This window comes from Nylanderia fulva, unplaced genomic scaffold (genome assembly GCF_048542155.1).
Source record: "Nylanderia fulva isolate GAGA-0341 unplaced genomic scaffold, ASM4854215v1 Scaffold181, whole genome shotgun sequence".
NCBI lineage: Eukaryota > Metazoa > Arthropoda > Insecta > Hymenoptera > Formicidae > Nylanderia > Nylanderia fulva.
In genome coordinates, this window is record NW_028190066.1 from 131,642 (window position 1) to 147,238 (window position 15,597).

Sequence of the window (15,597 nt, forward strand, 5' to 3'; positions counted from 1 at the left end):
ATTTTGCATTTTGAAATAAAAAACTTTTATTTTACATTATTTATCATAAATGAGTTTAAACCCCCATTTTGTATAAATCAATTTGATTCTAACAATAATAGATCCATTATAAGGCAAAGAAACATAATACACCATTTTCGTAACACATGTGTGTACATAAGAATAATAAAAAACACTGCTTGCCTTGAAAAACTATGGAATCATATGTGATTAATGTATACAAAATTAAATATACAATATTATAAATGAAATTGTTCGAAAATCGAACGGCTAAACGCAAACTGAAAAGGCTTAAAAACATTATTGCGTTAAAACTCATGCAATCGTGACATGCAACATGCATCATGCATCAATTTATATATAATATTATTTCAAATAGCGCTCGGCCGCACAGGTATACGTGTACCCCGCGCCTGCGAAAAGGAAGCGCTTACGTCAAATCACCGATAGTAGTAAACACCGCGGTCGCGCGAGAGGAGATACAATTTAGTCCCGATAACAACAAAACGACTATTTTTCTGAAAGTAAATAATTACACTAAACGCTCTTTCGACCTCAGCCGAACGATAGAATAAAGAGAATTATTCTCGACTATTCTAGAAACACGGGCCTATAAAAACCTCCTCTCTCGTGATCGCGGCGCTCTTTTCCGATTGCTCGTCGCGTCAAGAGTGTGCTTCTACTGTACGAAAAAGATCGCTTGTCTTTTTCGCTTTATCACGTTTAATTACCGTTGCTTGCGGAACATTTAGTTATTAATTATCGACTCGGCTATTTCTTTTGGTTTATTCTAATCAGTTATCTTTTTGTAAATTCTGTGCGGTTTCAATACTTGTATTTTTCTTTGTCTTAGTCTTAAATATAGTTTTATATTAAACGATACGTGTGTGTCGCGTGCAGTGCTTCTCTGTCTTCTCGCTTCCGACCTTCCCATCCTGCCTTCCGTCGCGCACATTATTTTTGGTCCTTCGAGCCGGAGACCCCAGAACCTCCTGTGAATCCGGTGCCACGGAAGCGTATAGTTTATCAGTGTAGGTGACCAGTGCATCTGAAAGTAAGACAGTGTCAGAGATGGCAGACACAACAACTATAATTACCAACGCCACCGCGCTATATGGCAAGATCTCGCGCGCATACGATAACCTTCGGAAGCTCGGCGAGGCCAACATCACACTCGACGCGGTGGAAGCCCGGCTTCTGAATCTCGACAAACTGTGGGAGAAGTTCGATGCGATGAATGATATCTTGGCTGAGCGTGTAGACGAACTAAAACATGACGCCTATGCTAAACAAGACATATCTTCACTCGGCGAGGAGTCTTACCTAGTGAACAAGGGCCTGATGTTGGAGTTGCGGCGTACTCTCCAGAAAAAGGAACGCGCCGCTGCTTCTGCTACTTCAGAGACATCAACATCGGCGCCTCGCACCACGCTACCTCGAATCCAGCTGCCGACCTTTACGGGAAGATACGAGGATTGGCCGGCCTTCCGAGACCTCTTCGTCTCCCTCATCGGCCAGGATAAGACGACGAAGCCTGTAGAAAAAATGCACTACTTGAAGAGCTGTGTCAAGGGCGAAGCAGATCTTCTCATCAGAGACCTCAGTTCTACCGAAGCCAATTACGAACGAGCCTGGCAAACTCTAAGCGACTACTATGAAAATAAGCGCTTACTAACCCGCTCTTATTTAACAAATTTTTTAAGCCTGCCAAAGATGAAGGGAGAATCCGCTGCTGAGCTTAGGAAGATATTCCATGGCATCAAGACTACGGTCAGCTCGCTGACGAGCATCGACCGGCCAGTAGGGAGTACTGAAGATCTCTTTGTGCACCTCGCCGTTGACCTTCTCGATAGTCGCTCTCGCCGCGAGTGGGAGACCTCCATCAGTGAGACAAACGAACCTCCGCAATACGCTCTGCTAGAGCGTTTCCTTGAGCGACGTCTTCACACTCTGGAGTCGCTACCCTCGACGAAGATCGACGTCTCGCCCAACAAAACCGGCGGGAGTCAGTCGAAGTCGACTCGTACCCACCATGCTCGTAAGCAGGACTCAAAGGAGCCCAAGGGAAACACCAGAGGACGCTGTTCAGCCTGCCAGGGTGACCACTTCGTGATGCTGTGCGACGCTTATAAGAAAATGACGGCCTCAGAGCGCAAGCAGCACGTCGAAGGCAACGACTTGTGTGGAAACTGTCTCGGCTGACACAAAATCAAGGATTGCGCCTCCAAGAAGAACTGCTCCGCGTGCAATAACCGGCATCATACCTCACTCCATGATGCCTACCGCTCATCGGAGACCGCCAAAACGTCGCACGTCAGCAAGGGACCGTTTCCGACGCCTGTAGCTGTACTTTTGGCCACGGCGCGCGTTCGCGTATGCGATCGCTATGGTTCCTGGCAGTCAGTTCGCGCCCTCGTCGACCAAGGCTCGGAATCCTCCCTTGTGTCGGAAAGGCTCACCCAACGCTTGAGGCTAGCACGGAGCTCCGCTTCGGTTTCAGTGTATGGAGTCGGCGGGAAAAAGACAGGCGTCTCAAAGGGTAAAGTGGTACTCACCCTCCAGTTTCTTAGTGGCTGCTCTTCCATCACCGTCCACGCTCTGGTGCTGCCGAAGCTGACCATCTACGCCGGCGGCTACAGCGGCGGCGGGCAAAACTGGTCTCATCTTCAGGGTCTGGAACTCGCGGACCCTGATTATCGCTCAGCTGATCCGGTTGACATCCTCCTTGGCGCGGACGTTTACGGTTCAATCCTCTGTCAGGGCCTAAAAAAGGGAAATCGACATGAACCAATAGCTCAACAAACTACGCTCGGCTGGATACTGTCAGGCGTTGTTGGTGAGACGACTACCGGACATCACGTTCACACTCACCAATGCCGAATTGAAGACGACGTCTCTATCCTGGTGCGTCGCTTCTGGGAGCAGGAGGAGCTTCAACGGCCTCCACAACTCTTTTCTAAGGCTGACCAGGAGTGCGAGGATCACTTCCTGCGACATCACCCTCGTACAGCCAACGGTCGATATGTGGTGAGACTGCCGACGATCGAGCCTCTGCCTGACCTCTCAGCCACTCGACGCGCCGCCAGTCGGGCCCTGCAACACGTCAGCAAAAAACTAGAACGAGAAAGTACCTTCCGCAGCATGTACGTGGATTTCATGAAGCAATACTTGGACCTCAACCATATAAAGCCGGCTCCCCTGTCGACTACTGGATCTCTACAACGAACCTGCTACCTTCCTCACCACGGGGTCCTGCGCGAAAGCAGTGCCTCTACTAAGTTGAGAGTGGTCTTCAACGGTTCGAGCTCCTTGGCCAACGGCGACTGTCTCAACCGATTTCTGATGACGGGACCCAACCTGCTTCCCGCCCTAGCTGACATCCTACTACGGTGGAAAAGGCACCGGTACGTCTTTGCTACCGACATTGAAAAAATGTACCGGCAAATCCTGGTACATGCCGATGATCAGAGCCTGCAAAGGATATTATGGAGGAAGGATTCAGAGACCGAGATCAAGAAATATTGGCTGACTACAGTAACTTACGGCTTAGCCTGCGCTCCATATTTGGCCATCCGCACGCTGCACCAGCTCGCCGTGGACGAAGGCGATCGTCATCCTGAGGGAGCCGCGGTCCTCCGCTCCGACGTTTACATGGACGACATCCTGTCTGGAGCTTCTACCCTCCAGGAAGCCAAGGAAATCCTCCGACAGCTTGTTCTGGTCTGCAAGGCGGGAGGCTTCCCTCTGAAAAAATGGTCAGCTAATCACCCTCAGTTACTGTCTACATTACCTACCGAAGACTGCCTCCAGCAAGAGGCAAGATGGTGGTTGCCTGGGGAAAGTCATGCCACTCTGGGATTACGGTAGCAACCTTGCGACGACCTCTTCTTCTTTGCCACCAGCCAACCAACGCTGTCCACGATCACAAAGCGGTCAGTTTTATCGTTGACAGCGAAGCTATTTGATCCGCTCGGTTGGCTGTCTCCCACGACTGTTCTCGCCAAGACTCTAATCCAGTCTACGTGGTTACTCGGTATCGACTGGGACACTCCTCTTCCGGACGACCATGAGAAGGCCTGGTTACGCTTCCAAGCGGAGCTCCCCCAACTGGAGAGACTGCACGTTCCTCGATGGCTGGGCGGAGGATCGACTGACTGCCGCCTGGAAGTCCACGGATTCGCTGACGCCTCAGTCCGTGCCTACGCTGCTGTGGTGTACCTAAAAACCGAGAAGAACGGGGAGTATGGAGTTACGCTGATTGCTGCCAAGACGAAAGTTGCTCCGCTGAAACAAATTTCCTTACCTCGGCTCGAATTATCAGCCGCAACTCTTCTGGTCCGCCTCGTTCAGCAAACGCTGCCTCTCATCGGAGCTGAAAAGGCGCCTCTTCATCTCTGGTCAAACTCCACGGTGGCTCTCGGCTGGATCCGTGGACATCCTTCTTCCTGGGTCACATTCGTTGCCAACCGGGTCAGCGAAATTCAGACGTCGCTCCCCGACGCTCTTTGGCATCATGTCCCTGGACGCGAAAACCCGGCAGACTGCGCCTCTCGAGGCATCTTCCCTGGAGAGCTTGAGGCGCATCCACTTTGGTGGCAGGGTCCCTCTTGGCTGAAAACGGAGAGCGGCCCTTGGACTGTCTTCGGAGATGATCTCAGCAACGTCGAGCTACCCGACCGTCGAGCCCGTTCGCACGCTGCAGTCTTGGACAAGCGAGGAGACGAACCGGAGCTGCTACTCCGATACTCTTCCCTGCAGCGACTACTTCGCATCACCGCCTGGTGTCTCCGGTGGTTACGACAACGCCGACGGCAGCCCATCCTTCTCAACCGCGACGGCGGGGTAGACGCTGAAGAACTTCATGACGCGCTGATCCACTGGATACGGGTCGTCCAAGCTGCAAATTTCAAGGATGAGTTAAAATCGTTGCGAGGACTGACATCACTGCCCAACCGAAGCCCACTCAATAAGCTCAGCCCGTTTGTAGACGATTCGGGCGTTATTCGCGTCGGAGGGCGTCTACGACATTCTCAAATGTCTTTTGAGGCTACCCATCCAATCATCCTACCGAGTTCGTCGCGAATTACTCACCTCGTCATCGATGAACATCACCGACGATCGTTGCATGGGGGCACCCAGCTGACCCTGTGTTCCATCCGTCAAGAATTCTGGATTCCTCGTGGACGATTCCTCGTCAAAAACCACATTCACCGCTGCGTTAGATGCCTGCGATGGCGGTCGGCTACAGCACAGCCTCTCATGGGTGACTTGCCTGCACCCCGAGTGACGCCAGAAAGACCGTTCCTCCATACTGACGTCGACTACGCCGGACCCGTCTGGCTGCGAAGTGCCAAAGGCCGCGGGCACAAATCTTCTAAAGCCTTCATTGTCGTCTTCATCCGTTTAGGTTCCAGGGCCGTCCATCTTGATGTCGCCTCGGACTACTCGGCCGACGCTTTCTTGGCATCCTTGCGTCGGTTCATCGCTCGGCGAGGTGTATGTCACACGCTATACAGCGACTGTGGGACCACCTTCATAGGCACCGACACTCAACTCCGAGACTTATTCTCAGCCACAAACCCTGAAGGACGTCGCGTCGCCTCCTTCGCTGCTCAGGAGCAAATTCAGTGGCGGTTCAACCCGCCGGCTGCGCCCAACTTCGGTGGTATCTGGGAAGCGGCAGTCAAGTCAATGAAGCACCATCTTCGCAGAGTGATAGGAGATGCTACACTCACCTACGAGGAGATGGCCACTCTCCTCTCCCAGGTCGAGGCTTGCCTCAACTCTCGGCCGCTGCAACCGCTGACCGACGACCCGGAGGACTTCAGTGCGCTGACACCCGGCCATTTCCTCATCGGCTCCGCGCTCTCCACCGTCCCCGAACCGTCGCTAACCGAGGAATCGTCGTCGCGCCTCTCCCGGTGGCAGCTTCTACAACAGATGAAGGATCATTTCTGGTCCCGATGGTCCCGCGAATACCTACACACGCTGGCTCATCGGCCGAAATGGTTCAAAATAAACCGGGAAGCTCGCGTCGGTCGACTCTGTTTAATACGTCACAAAATGACCGCGCCAACGAGGTGGCCTCTAGCACGCATCACCAAATTGCTTTCCGGAGCCGACGGACACGTTCGCGTCGTCGAGGTCCGCACCGCCACCACTGTCTTGACGCGACCTGTTAGCAAACTCGTTTTTCTTCCCGACGCTGACGATCTGTCACCTAAAACCACAAGCGATTAGTAAATTCATCAACACTTCATTTGCACCGTGCCAAACTACCTCACATCAATCATAACTACATTCCACTCACTATTCCACTCTTTTCATCGCTGCAATCTTCTTATCACTCAACTATTCGTTTCATTATTCAATCACGGTTAATATCACAATCGAAATTGTCGCGTATTCCTCGATGCGTTCACCGACACGCGTCTATACTGCTGCGCTCAAAAATAAACAGCTGTTCGATTCAGCATTCCTTGAGCGAAATCCGTCAGAGCACGTGCGCCCCACGTGCCCGTCACTCGCGAGAGCGTGAATAGGCGCGCGCCCCCTCTCTCGCACTACTTAGTCGATTGCAGGTATATACTGCAAGGCATGCGGAATGTTCGAAAATCGAACGGCTAAACGCAAACTGAAAAGGCTTAAAAACATTATTGCGTTAAAACTCATGCAATCGTGACATGCAACATGCATCATGCATCAATTTATATATAATATTATTTCAAATAGCGCTCGGCCGCACAGGTATACGTGTACCCCGCGCCTGCGAAAAGGAAGCGCTTACATCAAATCACCGATAGTAGTAAACACCGCGGTCGCGCGAGAGGAGATACAATTTAGTCCCGATAACAACAAAACGACTATTTTTCTGAAAGTAAATAATTACACTAAACGCTCTTTCGACCTCAGCCGAACGATAGAATAAAGAGAATTATTCTCGACTATTCTAGAAACACGGGCCTATAAAAACCTCCTCTCTCGTGATCGCGGCGCTCTTTTCCGATTGCTCGTCGCGTCAAGAGTGTGCTTCTACTGTACGAAAAAGATCGCTTGTCTTTTTCGCTTTATCACGTTTAATTACCGTTGCTTGCGGAACATTTAGTTATTAATTATCGACTCGGCTATTTCTTTTGGTTTATTCTAATCAGTTATCTTTTTGTAAATTCTGTGCGGTTTCAATACTTGTATTTTTCTTTGTCTTAGTCTTAAATATAGTTTTATATTAAACGATACGTGTGTGTCGCGTGCAGTGTTTCTCTGTCTTCTCGCTTCCGACCTTCCCATCCTGCCTTCCGTCGCGCACAGAAATAAATTACAATACAAAGAATCTGAGAAACAATCAAAGATCAAACAATGTTTCAGCTATTTCTATCTCGGCTTTTGTAGCGGCGTTATACGGATAAATTTTTGCTAACATTTTATTTGGCACATAATGCGTGCCTTCGAATTTACAAAAATAGCGACCTATTTCGTTATTATCGATCCATTTCGGCGTTGTTAAAGTTATAGCGTCTGAAATAAAAAATAATAATTAAATTCATAATCACTAAGAGAAAGAAAGGAATAAATGAAATAAATAATAAAGGAATTATAATAAATAAAATAAAAAATATAATAATGAAATAACGGAGACAAAATAAAGTATTATTTTATATCCCAGAAAACATTTTGCGCGCAAATGTATACCTAGCCATTGCATACTCAAGCAGCTTATATGGCGCAAGCAAAACTTTATCCTAATGCGTCGGCATAGTGATAGCAAATGCTAGCACACTTTGCACGCAATTTCATCTCGTTATAAGCATGCAAGATGAGCATATTCAACAAGCATATTGCTGACATACTATCACATCACTGACATATTTTTGGCAATTTGATATCCATTTCCACGTGATTTGCTGGTGTATTAAATAATACATAAGCTAAACATTTGCGTGGAATATGTACAACTAAACATATCCCACATGCAAAACTCGGGCAAATCTCGTACACAGTTTATATGTATAATGCGCGCAAATGCACGCAAAAACTGTTATCAGGGATTACATACAAAGAGATGAGTTTCGTATACTAAACAAATAAAAAAGTTTATATATATAATGATGCTCATACCTTCTTTTACTTTACGAAGTCTATTATCTTCAGTGAGAATAATGTAATATATTTGTTGATGTACAAATTTATTTGTTGCTGTAAATTCACAAAAAAATTGATCCAACAACATTTTATATTGATTCATGGTCCATGAATTGTTTAAGTTCTGTGTAACGTCTAAAGAGATTGTATCACTTCGATCAATATCATATCTGTCCCATCCGACGATCACACACACCTCTTTACCTATAATTATAATCATATGATTATATCTAATCTATAATAAAATTCAATCTATATTTATAATAAAATAACTATATATGATTTGTCACCATGTTTAACTATCATTCCAACAGCAAACTTTACATTCTCTGGCCTTTTATATGTTTTCTTTTCTTTTAACCATTCATTTCGTAGATGCCACTAAAAAAAAAAGTAAGATCTAATTTGATTTGCTTTTTCTTTTTATACAATTCGTAAATTTTGCCTTCTTTGGCAGTCAGTTTGCTACCCGGATAGTGCTAACATACCTGATGAAATGTTAATATTCCACATGAATATAAAATATCAATTGTACGTGTTTCATCTACGTTCCTCAAATATAAATGAAAGCGCTGTACTAATAAGAACAACATCTGAAAAAAAAATTTAAATTTATACAAAAACGAAATGGGATCTGATTATAAAAATAAAAAATATGAGAGATTGTGTAATAATCCCTGCTGCCTATTATCACGTTTAAAGCATATTTTATTGATTAATCTATTTGCCGTAGTTATAAAAGTATATTATAATTAGTGTTAAGAAAATTTATATACAATGTATATAATTGTCAACCTCATCAGGTTTTAGTATAAAGTCTGCCAAAGTATTTCCACGGTTCATCATAAACGGCGACAATTGTTTGTGAAGACGTTTCGGGAATTCTTCAAAGGTTATATCGTAACATCTTGCATTTTCAAACCTATTCATAGCACTGCGAACAATATAAAATGATAATATATGTGTGTATGCAATATATATTAGAATTGCCGTAATGTTCAATTAATTTCAATTCTAATTTATACTTACTATTTTGGCATCCAAAATATATAGTATTCGCCAATTGCGAACTCTTCCTTAATTAAAACGCAACGTAAACCAAGTCTCCTGGCCACGCTTTCATATATTATTAATAAAATTGTTTTCTGGCCACATTTATTTTTTAACACCTATGTCAAATATTACAATACAACAATAATTTGTGCGAGTGTAATTTAAGGATATAACAAACATGGCCATGCGCGCAGCATGTTAAGTTGTTATAGAGTTGGTTATAATATATTTAAATGAATATAATATACATTTTGTCAAAAAAATTATGGCAACACGCAATTAATATCAAAATTTAGCGTAAATTCAAATAAGCGTATTTTCGCGAAAATTTATCGTATTTAAAAAAAATTTTTTTTGTTTCTTAAAAATTCTTAAAGTGGAGACTTCACTCCTTAAAACAAAAATATTTTTTCTAAATATGATAATTTTTCGCGGAGGTACGCTTATTTAAATTTATGCGAAATTTTGATATTAATTGCGTATTGCGATAATTTTTTTGACCAGTGTATTATAAATAAATTTAAATTTTTAAAAATGGTAATAATTCAATCGACCAACTGTGGCAAATAAGTAATTTTATTGAATATTTACAACGTTTTGGTCGTGGGTTTTGGCTCTTATCAAGTGCTATGTTCTTAAAACAAAGTAAATCACAACTTTTTGAACAAACAAAAATTCGATCTTAGAATATGACGTGATATAATAACATGATAGTATAAAAACGAAATAACTATGGTCGATTAAATTATTACCATTTTTGAATTGTCATCTGGTGACTTTATAGTTTTATAAAATTTAAATTTTATTATCGATAAAAATAACTTACGTTATCTATACAAAGGTTTTCCACATTTCTGTCTGTCTTTTGGCATAGTCGAAAGTTTAATTTACCAAAAATATATTTCTCGAGTGTATCCATAATCTGCGTACTTTCTGCTTCGTTCCAATGATTATCGTCGATATTGTTGTTTCTCCAATAAGAAAAAGTTTCAGCCGACGTCGAGAATATCGAATGATTGGGATGCTCTTCTTTAAGACAATTTAAAACTTCTTTTGCGATACTATCTAATGATGATTTTACACATCCATAAAATACATCCTTTTCAAATTGCGCAAATTGAACCGCAAAAGTAGCAATTTCTTCCATTATCTGTTTTCTGCGAGGTTTCTTTTTAAATTTTTTCGGTAACTTACTCACGAAGCATAGCTTTATGTAGTAAAATAATTTTTTTTTGATATATATTTCAGTTAGATCGCAATCAATTTTCCTAAAAAATTATCATATTAATTGTATGATAAATTATATATACATTAAGCTATAAAGTCAATAGATACGATAATATATACTTATATATGTATATATATATATATATTAAAAATTCTATACCGTGAAAATTGTGTAAAAGACTTTTTCAATTCATCAATAAAAAAATAATATTTTATGGTGTTTTCAGGTTTATAAATAATTTCATCAAATTTATCTGTACAAAATATTTCGTCAAATCCTCTTCTATTATTGAGTGAATCGTAATTATAGTTATGTATAATTTCAGATATACAATTTTTTAATTCTCTTATACAATTTACGCCTGTTTCTATAAAGTTTACAATTTTTTGATCCTTTCCTTCGTTCTCTTCAAATTCATTCTCATTTTCTTTAGATTGTGTGTCATAAAATTTCTTAACAGAGGACCATCTGAAAATAAAACAAATTATATTTTAATAAACCTTTGTAAATTTCTTTGACAAGATTTTCATAATATTGACTGCGTAATCTGAAGATGATATTCGGTGGGAATTTTATCGGAGGATACGAGAAAAACATTGCAAAATTCCACAACCAAAAGATCTCGTAAATAATTAATATTAAATTATATACTAATATTAAATTATATTAATATAAATTTAAAGTATAAGACAGGCGATAAGAGCCGAACGCGGAAGAAGAGAAACTAAATTTTTTCGTTAGGATTAAATATCTGTGCACAAGGCACCAAATTTTACTTGGTCACTGCCAAGATTTTAAAATATGAAATAATCTCATATTTGAGATTTAATTTCAATAATCCTTTAACCCACCTTTGAGAGAAATTATATTAAAATATAAGTAACATTAAATTATATAAACATATATATATATATATACATATATATATATATATATATATATATATATATATATATATATATGTATATATATATATATATGGGACATTATTTATGAAATAATCCATCCAAATTTTCAAAGTTTTAAAAAGAAACAAAATAAGATTTAAAATGCAGAACCGTTGTTATATCGATAAACTTACGTTTGCTTTTAAATTTTGTATTTTATAAAATCTTTTCTAATTTTCTTAATTTTAAGCAAAATAACATTATTTATTGTTAAAGAATAAATATTCCTGCTTATTTTTAAATCTTATTGTTTTTTTTAACAATTTATTTTTACTTTAGCAGCGCCAAGTTTTTTAACTAAAATTTTTTGTCTTTTTTTTATTTTGTGATAATTTTTAATTTTCGCGTAAGTTTTTAATTTTCAATTTTTTTTTACAAATTTTTATTTATTTGGCACAACTTTTTGATATCAGTTTTTTTTAGAAATAATATGTTATATTTACAATATAAGTTTTATATTTTTTCTATAACAATTTTAAACATGACACATAAACTTGGCGCCCTTTTCTTACTTTTTTTTAAAAGGTAAGTACTTTTTGGATATTGACTCACAATCAGTAATGTAAAGATGATATTCAAAGGGAATTTTAACGGAGAATACGGGAAAAACATTGAAAAATTCTACAATCAAAAAATATGAATAATTGTTATTTTATCATCGAAATTATATATTAATCCTTAATTTTTTTTATTATTCTTCCCAAATTTCTCGTCATAAATGCACACAATTGACAGTCAAAATGTAAAAAAAATTGCAAACAGGAATTACTTCTCAAGAAACTTTCTTTCCTTAAAACTGGCATATTTGGCTGCAAACTGGAAACGCTTGCACACACATCTGAAGCTAATTATATCCTCAATAGTAATATCAGTAAACCCAAGAATGATGTCTATCACCTCGTTAGGTAAATTCATTATTGTATTCATTATATAAAAGTTTTAGTGAAACACGAGAAAGTAATAAAAATTTTAAAGCAACAAACTATTTGTGTAATTTTCTGCTGGCAAAAATACGAAATTTACTGTGATACTACATACTTATCTACCGATTGCAGAAAGCACAAGTACGTATTTTATCTGATCACTGTAGACTGTTTCCATTAGTCGACAACCGAAACGTAAAAACGAATTTACTTCTGTATAATATTTAATAATTTATGTTATAAATCTTTTCACAAATATAATTTTATTATAGAACTTAATTAGCTCTTATTGCCTTTTTATTTGTAGATTAAAAAGATATCATGAATAAATAATATTAAATTATATAGTATAAATTACATTGCTAATTATTTTTGTGGAAAGTGGGCAACCTCTCATACCTCATGACTTTGACTTGATATATGTTATTAACGTCATCATCCATGTGATTCTTACAAAAAGTTACCTTCTTTCAGTATAATTACTTATTTTGTATAAATTTTATATTATATATAAATAATTTATATTTTTATTATATTTTAATCAACTAATTCTCGTAATATTAAAAACCAAAGTTATGGGAATCTAGTCCGTTTTATAATTAATTATTAGTGCAATAATTTGTATCATTACATTATATTTTTATATTTTGTATGTATTTTATTTTTATAAAATATATTTCTCGCGTAAATAACAATTTGTGCAGTTAACGTAAACAAATTATAAAAAATTTTAACAAACAAGAAGAATTACCTCTGAAGAAGCTTTCGTTCCGTAAACTTGTCATATTTGGATGCAAATTGGAAATGCTTGCATGCACATCTGAAGCTAATTACATCCTCAATTGGAATATTACTTTGGCTGAGAATAAACTCTATCATTTCGTCAGGTAAGCACATTATCGTAGTCATTATGAAAAAATTTCAATAAAACACACGAAATAATACAAATTAAAATGATGGCAACAATTGGTACTATTAATTACTTTAATACTTTAAAGTATTTAAGTAATTAATTTTCTGCTTCAGAAAACACGAAATTTACTGCGATACCGTATATGCATGTCTACCGATTGCAGAGAGCACATGTACGATCCGAAGCACGCGTTTCCAATTCATCTATACGCCTGTTGCGTATCTGCCGCAGTCGATTGAGACGCCATCTGTCGCCTCACAAAGGTATTCGTAAGGTGAGCAGCGCGAAAAATTGACATAAAATGCAAGTGAAGAGGAAGTAAAACATTCAATTTTAATTTTAACAAAATGACCTCCCTTGTTATTTATTGCGGTTTTCAAAATGTTCAGACCAATCTGTTTTGTCCTAAATCCATTTCCAAAAGTATTTATACACGTTGAAAGATATGTTGGATATTTCCTATTTCTTATTTCTTATTGCCTGTACTTTTGTATTGTGCAATAAACTTATTTGTTGAGATTATCATTTATAAAAGGAATTGACATTTTCGATGTTTGTTCTTTTTAATATATTAGAAACAAAATTATTCCGAAGTAATCACGTGAGTGAAGTCAGAGAGATTGTAATCGACAACGGTACCACGCAAATTATAAAAGGAAAAGTTTTACCTGAAACGTAAATAAATAATCCACAATATGAAATCACAATTGAAGTATGTTTATTTTTGTAAATTAAAAGATTTCTTGTATTAGTTAATTTTGGTATTTCTGTGCAGTCTATAATACATCTGCAATTTGGATATTTAGAAAATGTTATATATAAGCAAATTTTTTTTAACATTTTCTTTAGAAGACCAAAAAATCCATGTTTTTGTTTTCTTGGTTAAAGTTTGCAAAACTTCAAAGAAAATTCTTGACGCAGTAGTCTTGTGAATGTGAAATATATAGAACGCCGAGAGCACAGAAAATAATAGTTTTAATTTCATTATTAGGAAAAGTAATAATCTATTTTCTTTTCCTAGCGTTCTGTAAAAGACAGGTTATTCATCTTTATCTAACTCTATTAAATTTAATAAAACATCAAAAAATTGTGTGATATTCCAGCTAGCTCACGCATAGATGAATCTGTTTTAACATCTGCAAAACCCGTAAATTCTGGCTTTATTTCATTATCGGGCCCACGTTTTTTTCTCTCATATTTTTAATTGGCTTGTCAATAATAATATTACGATATTTTTGCGGCTGTTGAATACAAATTTGTTTGAGTACATATATCATTCTCTCCATTTTAGCAAAAAAGTATGTTGACATCATTTGTAATGATGTCATGCAAGGGTCTGTTTGGATTCCAATGCTTTCCTTTTTCTTCTTCATTTCTACGACGACTATAATTTAAAATTTTTTATTATATTTTCTTATTCATTATTATTATTATATTATTTATTTATTTATATAATGTTAATAATTATATGCTTTAAATTAGTACTAACTCGTTTTCTCATATTCTTCATATTTAGTTGAAATTACTGCTGCAGCTTCTTTATGTATATTACGTTTTTTAAGTTGCTGAGCTCTTTCTATATTTGACTTTTTTCTTTATAAGATAAAGGATAGATGATTGATGGAACGTATGCTTCATCATACATATTCTCTAATTTCTTCCCACCCACGAAGTGAGTACTGCATACACGAGAATTTGAGCCAGGCATCCAAGGTTTGCCATTTACAGTTCTATGAAACAATTATTATTAGATATATATTTAAAAATATAATAGAAATAATTCTGTATTTTATTTATATACATATTATAATATTATTATAATATTATTATAAATTATTTTTAAATAATCATACATTAACATCGATCATACTTACTGTCTCCTAACGGCTTGAATCCATCGTTTCTTTCTTTCTACTTCATAACTTTTTGATGGAAAACAATAAAAATTTAATTCGGGATTTTTAGCTTCTGTATTCAAACAACCAACAAAACTGCAATTTCTATTTGAACGAATAATTTTGTTATTCGAAGCCATAATTCACGTTTTTCCTCGATCTCCAAGTGAATTCAATACAATAATAATATGAACTTTCGTTGTAACTTTAATTACTAATTTAGTTATTCGTAAATAGACATCATACAAAAATACGAATAACAGAGAATACAATACTTATGTGTAAACAAAGACGTAATTGCATATAGAAACTATACGTATTTGCGGGAATTTGTATTTAATTGAATTAAATTTATATCAAAAGATGTAAAAAACTGTGAAGTCATCAGATGATAATTAAAAAATGGTAGTAATTTAATCAACCAATTCTGGCAAATTAAGTAATCTTTATTCACGATGTTTCGGCCATGGGTTTCGGCCCGTATCAAGTGCTATAATAT

The 15,597-nt window shown here is 38.1% G+C and overlaps 3 protein-coding genes and 1 long non-coding RNA gene across 7 annotated transcripts; 1 reads left to right on the forward strand and 3 right to left on the reverse strand.

Moving 5' to 3' along the window:
• Nucleotides 1–53: 53 nt before the first annotated feature.
• Nucleotides 54–6,467, reverse strand: LOC114928243 (uncharacterized). Of its 4 annotated transcripts, XM_085481564.1 has the most exons (10): nt 6,311–6,467; nt 5,736–6,220; nt 5,092–5,669; nt 4,304–4,897; nt 3,544–4,218; nt 3,228–3,471; nt 2,872–3,093; nt 2,556–2,763; nt 1,324–1,534; nt 54–1,266 (listed from the first exon to the last, which is right to left on the reverse strand). In XM_085481564.1, exons 8-10 carry the CDS (start codon nt 2,662–2,664, stop codon nt 873–875), a joined length of 714 nt encoding a protein of 237 aa, XP_085337690.1. In that variant the 5' UTR covers nt 2,665–2,763; nt 2,872–3,093; nt 3,228–3,471; nt 3,544–4,218; nt 4,304–4,897; nt 5,092–5,669; nt 5,736–6,220; nt 6,311–6,467; the 3' UTR covers nt 54–872. The 4 variants fall into 4 exon arrangements, with proteins under 4 accessions (XP_085337690.1, XP_085337691.1, XP_085337689.1 ...); XM_085481565.1 differs by having other exon boundaries at nt 54–1,212; nt 2,872–3,471; XM_085481563.1 differs by having other exon boundaries at nt 2,872–3,471.
• On the forward strand, nt 3,142–6,240 carry LOC146723611 (uncharacterized). Its single transcript, XM_085481572.1, has 2 exons — nt 3,142–3,841; nt 3,953–6,240. The coding sequence occupies exons 1-2, from the start codon at nt 3,142–3,144 to the stop codon at nt 6,238–6,240; spliced, it is 2,988 nt and encodes a 995-aa protein (XP_085337698.1).
• Nucleotides 6,468–7,342: 875 nt separating the features above from the next.
• LOC146723612 (uncharacterized) lies at nt 7,343–13,188 on the reverse strand. Its single transcript, XM_085481573.1, has 7 exons — nt 13,042–13,188; nt 10,780–10,888; nt 10,019–10,291; nt 9,169–9,308; nt 8,935–9,073; nt 8,116–8,164; nt 7,343–7,515 (listed from the first exon to the last, which is right to left on the reverse strand). Exons 1-7 carry the CDS (start codon nt 13,185–13,187, stop codon nt 7,343–7,345), a joined length of 1,029 nt encoding a protein of 342 aa, XP_085337699.1. The 5' UTR covers nt 13,188.
• Nucleotides 8,256–8,721, reverse strand: LOC114928238 (uncharacterized). The gene is made up of 3 exons (XR_003819033.1): nt 8,628–8,721; nt 8,430–8,520; nt 8,256–8,343 (listed from the first exon to the last, which is right to left on the reverse strand). It is a non-coding gene; the product is annotated as an uncharacterized LOC114928238 (long non-coding RNA).
• Nucleotides 13,189–15,597: the final 2,409 nt, after the last annotated feature.

Excerpts from the sequence above, each read along its gene's own strand:
- LOC146723612 (XM_085481573.1), bottom strand. The coding sequence starts at position 13,187 with ATGTGCTTACCTGACGAAATGATAGAGTTTATTCTCAGCCAAAGTAAT. Across the intron at positions 10,889-13,041 it reads GAACGAAAGCTTCTTCAGAG|ATGGTCCTCTGTTAAGAAAT; the intron begins GTAATTCTTCTT and ends TTTTATTTTCAG. Across the intron at positions 10,292-10,779 it reads TAAACTTTATAGAAACAGGC|GATGTATTTTATGGATGTGT; the intron begins GTAAATTGTATA and ends CAATTTGAAAAG.
- LOC146723611 (XM_085481572.1), top strand. The coding sequence starts at position 3,142 with ATGTACGTGGATTTCATGAAGCAATACTTGGACCTCAACCATATAAAG. Across the intron at positions 3,842-3,952 it reads ATGGTGGTTGCCTGGGGAAA|CGAAGCTATTTGATCCGCTC; the intron begins GTCATGCCACTC and ends TATCGTTGACAG.
- LOC114928243 (XM_085481564.1), bottom strand. The coding sequence starts at position 2,664 with ATGAGACCAGTTTTGCCCGCCGCCGCTGTAGCCGCCGGCGTAGATGGT. Across the intron at positions 1,535-2,555 it reads AGCCACTAAGAAACTGGAGG|GCTTCGTCGTCTTATCCTGG; the intron begins GTGAGTACCACT and ends TTTTTTCTACAG. Across the intron at positions 1,267-1,323 it reads ATCAGGCCCTTGTTCACTAG|TTCGTCTACACGCTCAGCCA; the intron begins GTAAGACTCCTC and ends GTCATGTTTTAG.